A 4,501-nucleotide genomic window follows, 5' to 3' on the forward strand; every position below is an offset into this window, starting at 1 on the left:
ATGGAAGCAGTCAAGGTGGACGGTCTTCAAATGGATTCCCCCCCAGTGGAAACCTGCGTTTTTAAAAAATGGCGTCATATCAGAAGAAAGAGAAAAGGGAAAGGGAAGCACAAGGCCTCCACACACCTTCAGAAGTGGACCCTCCTTAACTGGAGACATTCAAGCAAAGAGACAACCGCGTCGACAGAGAGGTCCAAATGGGACACACTGAAAAGCGCAGCTATCACCCCATACTGTAAGGAAAAAATAAAACCAAGGGGTGAGAGAACATTCGTTTTGAGAAAGACACGGAGGCGAAGCAGCATGGGTGCCAAGGGAACCAAAAGGAGTGAAAACAAAGACGATATTTTTTTGAAAAAAAAAGTGAACAATTCGAAGCTGATACTGCTGTTAGCAAAATATGTGCACTCCTGGGACATATCGAGGAAGAGTTCCACCGAGGCAAATTTTTACAGCGACTCGACATGCGCGTCGTCCAAAAAAAATGTGGACATTTGGAAGGACAAAAAGGAGAAAGAAAACCTTTACTCCCACAGAGTTATCAAAAAGTGGAGACCCAACTGGAGGTACGAAAAAGAAAGGGACTTAAATTTTATCAATCATGTAACCTGCAACGCGACTGTGGAAGTTCACTCCCTCTTTACCTTCTTTTGCACAAAATTAAAAATTAAAGATAAGGCATATTTTGACAGTAAAAATGTGTTAAGTAAAATCTCCTCTAAAGAGAAAAGCTCTGGGATTAAGATGCAGGGCGGCAGGGACTATTCTACGAAGCTAAAAAATCAGTACATCCCAAAAGATAAGGTAAAAATAATGAGCGACATTAGGGGAAAACCTAGCAAAGCTCCTCCCCCTTACAGGGCGCAAAGCACGGGGACCGAGAACGATGAACAGGAGTGGGGGGGAAATGAACAGCACCCCGTTGAGGATACTAATAAAGGTAATAGGAGTGAGAATGCTACGAAAGCTTCTCAGATCGACGGGGGAAAAGAACCTCCCGACGGGAACGACCAGTCAGAATTGAATGAAAACCAATTTGTAGATGAATTTGACGATTTCGACGATTTAGACAGCGACGGAAATAAAAAAGAAAAGACTTACTACACAGACAGATGCATTCTGGACAGGAGTGTCAAAAGGATTTCCATCCTGGAGAAGTTAAATGTAGGACTGGAGGATAAACAAAATGGGAAGGGCAATCCGCAGGGAGTGAAAAAGGAGGTGCTGAATTACAAAAATGGGAAAGTATCAGCGAATTCCTATGCAAATAAAGCGGAGTTAATGCAGAAAGAGTTTCCCAATAAGGAAAAGGTGAGCCCTCACGTCGGTATAGCCGAGGGGGGGGGAGAGATCGCCAATTTGGAGGAATCACACGATGCGAGTGGGCCCACTAGCGGCGATGTCGGCGATGTCGGCGGAAAGGGCCGCGATAACAGCGATAACGGCGGCAGAAGCGGCAACAGGAAAGAGGGGGCATACCCAATAGAAAATTACAAAATGCATCCCCCGAGGAAGGGGTCCATCAAGAGCCCACCGACGGGGGAGGAGGTCGCCATGGACGCCCAGCCGAAGAGGCCAAGAGGCCCCCCGGTGAATGGGCAAACGGGCTACGCCAATAGCGGCCAAATGGGGTACGCTAATAACGGTCAAATGGGGTACGATAATAACCGCCAAATGGGATATGCCTATAACGGCGTAATGGAGTATAACCCATATGGTGCCCCAAATTATCAAATGAATTATGGAGGAAATTTCACCGTGAGCGAGTCGGCTACTTTCCCTGTGAACGCGCCAGCTAACTGTCTGACGAACGAGTCGGCTAATTTCCCGGTGAGTAACGAGGTTGGAATTTACCCCAACTACACGAATTACCCCAATTATGGCGATTACCCCAATTATGGGAATTACTCCAATTACGGGAATTACTCCAATTACGACAATTGTGAGAGTTACCCCCAGTGGGGAAATTACCCACGGTACGGTAACATGGGCGTGGGTCCTGCCGAGGGGGGAATCAGGCCAAGGCAAAACAACATCAACGGGACGAACCTAGTGGAGTATAATAACCAGGGGAAGGTGAAGTACGACGAAGACTTCACACTGAACTATATTCTTCGAAAGTGTGAAGACGACGATAAGTTCTTCTGCAGCAACGATGAGGATAGTGCAAAGAATGAGACAGGGAACAAAAACGAGTTGAAGAAATACACACAAGGCATGAATAGGCTAGTAGAACAAATGTACTTTTATGATAATTTTTACGACGAATTCAAAATATGTGAGGAGAAAAAAGAAGATTCGAACGTCACTCATACCATTATCGACACGTCCTTAAATTTAAATGTGATTGATGTGATTGATGAAATGCAGAAAGGGAGCAAAGACAACCAGGAGCTGATTTCCCAGATGGGGGTAAAAATTAATGAGCTAGAAAAAAATGTCGAAGAATTAAAAAAACAAAATCAAATCAATGACAAGGGAAGGAATAGCCAAGGGGAGGGAAACGGGGACGAGGAGAAGAAGAGCGCAAAGGATGAAGCAGCCGAGAAGGGCAAGAAGTCCAAGAGAAGCGCAGTCATACACAAACTGAAAAGAGAAATTGAAAGAATAAAGAAGGAAAACATGAGGAAGAAAAAAAAAGCCAAAGATAAGAGCAACGCGAAGGGGAAAGGAAAAGATGGCGGGGCGACCAAAGAAGAAGCAGCGCCGAAAGGAGATCAACCTGACACCAGCAAAGTGGAGAACCCCAACGAGGATAATCCCAACCAGGACACCCCCAACGAGGGCAACTTCAACCTGGAGAATTTCAACCTGGACAATCTTATCAAGGCAGACCAACTGAACACCTTCAAAGATGACATTTTGAAAAACGTATACTATTACATATACGAATCGTACGATCAGAAGGACTTTGAAATTTTGGAGAACCTTGCAAAGAAGCACAAGACGAAAGGGAGGAGAATAACCTACGACGTGAATTTGCCAAAGCACAACTTTAAGCACAAAAGGACATCAAGCGCCTGGTTTTTAAACCCCTTGTATGAAAATTACATGCTTGAAAAGGAGAAAAAAAAAAAAAAAACGAAAGGAGATGATTTGTCTAACTCAGCATATGACAAAGTGGAATTTCTCTTCCACGCATACGAACAGGATAATGTTGTAAAATTAAAGGAAGAAAATAAAAGTGTACCCATGTCAGAAATCAGGGATAGCGATTTTTCTTATGAAAGTTTCATAAGTGAGAAAAAAAAAAAAATAAAAAGAGACAAAATTGATCTGATCAAAATGAAGAATGAGATTATCCGGAAAAGGGGGAAAACTCTTACCCTCGAAAGGAGAGAAGCGGGGGTGATGGAGAACTCCGTAATGCCAACGTTAGACGGGGGAGTTACCGAGCGGTATGGTACAGAAGCGAAACGAAGTCAGGATCATCCCCCGAAGGATCCTCAAGAGGGGGAAGGAGAACCCACGCAGAACGACGCGGTGAATGATTTGTTCGTGGCGATAAACAATTACGTTCCAGATAAGTCCCTATTTGATATTTTCAATTTTGGCTCGGATCATGAGAGTGTAGACAACACGGAGGGGGATGACGGATGCAAGGCGGAGAAAGGTGTGATAAACCAAGACGGATCTGCTCTAAAAGAAGAATCAGTGAACAAAATCCCCCCCGAAGGGAGAAATTGCGTTGAAGAGGGCAGTGCCCCAAAAAAAGCACTATCCGAAAGGGAAGACGTAGATGTGGACATAGAAATTGAGAAGAAGCGGAAAGAGAAGGAACTGCTCGAACTGGAAATAGAAAACGCTCGGAGAAAAAAAGAGTTGGAGGAATTACAGCTGCAGCTGCTGGAAAGGAAGAAAGTGGCCCTGCTAGCGGATAGGTCAGTCAGGGCGGGGAACATGAGCGCAAAGGCAGAAGACGAAGCAGAGGTAGCAGGCGGAGCGGAGGTAGTAGACGGAGCAGAGATTGCAGAAGGAGCAGAGGTAGCAGACGAAGCAAACGTAGCAAATGTAGCAGACAAATCAAAGGGAGAAACCCTAGTCGAAGTCGAGGTGAAGAAGGGGGCTAGCGAAAAAGAAGCCAAAAATGAGGGGACGCAGAACGGAGCACAACGCGAAGACAAAGAAGTGAGAGAGGAAAAACCCGACATGACGCGAAGGACTAAGGGTAGCCAAGACGCAGAAAAGGGAAGAGGTGAAAGGGGCACGAAGAAGAAACCGCCACGAGTGCAGGACGAAGAAATAAACGACTGCCTCAATGACTACTTAACGAATCTCAAAAAAAAAGAAAAAAAAAAAAACAACTGGGCATTGTATGGAAGGCCCAAGGTGGAAAGGGAAAGAAACACCATCCTTAGAAGGCTATCAACCTCCAGGAGTGACAGCGGGTTTAACGAGGTTGCCTATTTGGCAGAACGCTTTTTCGAAGCAGTTACAGGTTATCGCAGTGACCCCGACGGGTATGACTGCAGTGAGAGGGGAAGTGGAGACGTCAGGAAAG

At 45.3% G+C, this 4,501-nt stretch overlaps 1 protein-coding gene across 1 annotated transcript; it reads left to right on the forward strand.

The window, feature by feature from the left end:
* C922_05203 (hypothetical protein) lies at nt 1-4,491 on the forward strand (the record flags this gene model as incomplete). Its single annotated transcript, XM_008820775.1, has 1 exon — nt 1-4,491. A coding segment is annotated over one exon (4,491 nt), but the record flags the coding sequence as incomplete, so codon positions are not given.
* Nucleotides 4,492-4,501: the final 10 nt, after the last annotated feature.

The sequence above is a fragment of the Plasmodium inui genome, assembly GCF_000524495.1.
Source record: "Plasmodium inui San Antonio 1 unplaced genomic scaffold supercont1.44, whole genome shotgun sequence".
Lineage (NCBI taxonomy): Eukaryota > Apicomplexa > Aconoidasida > Haemosporida > Plasmodiidae > Plasmodium > Plasmodium inui.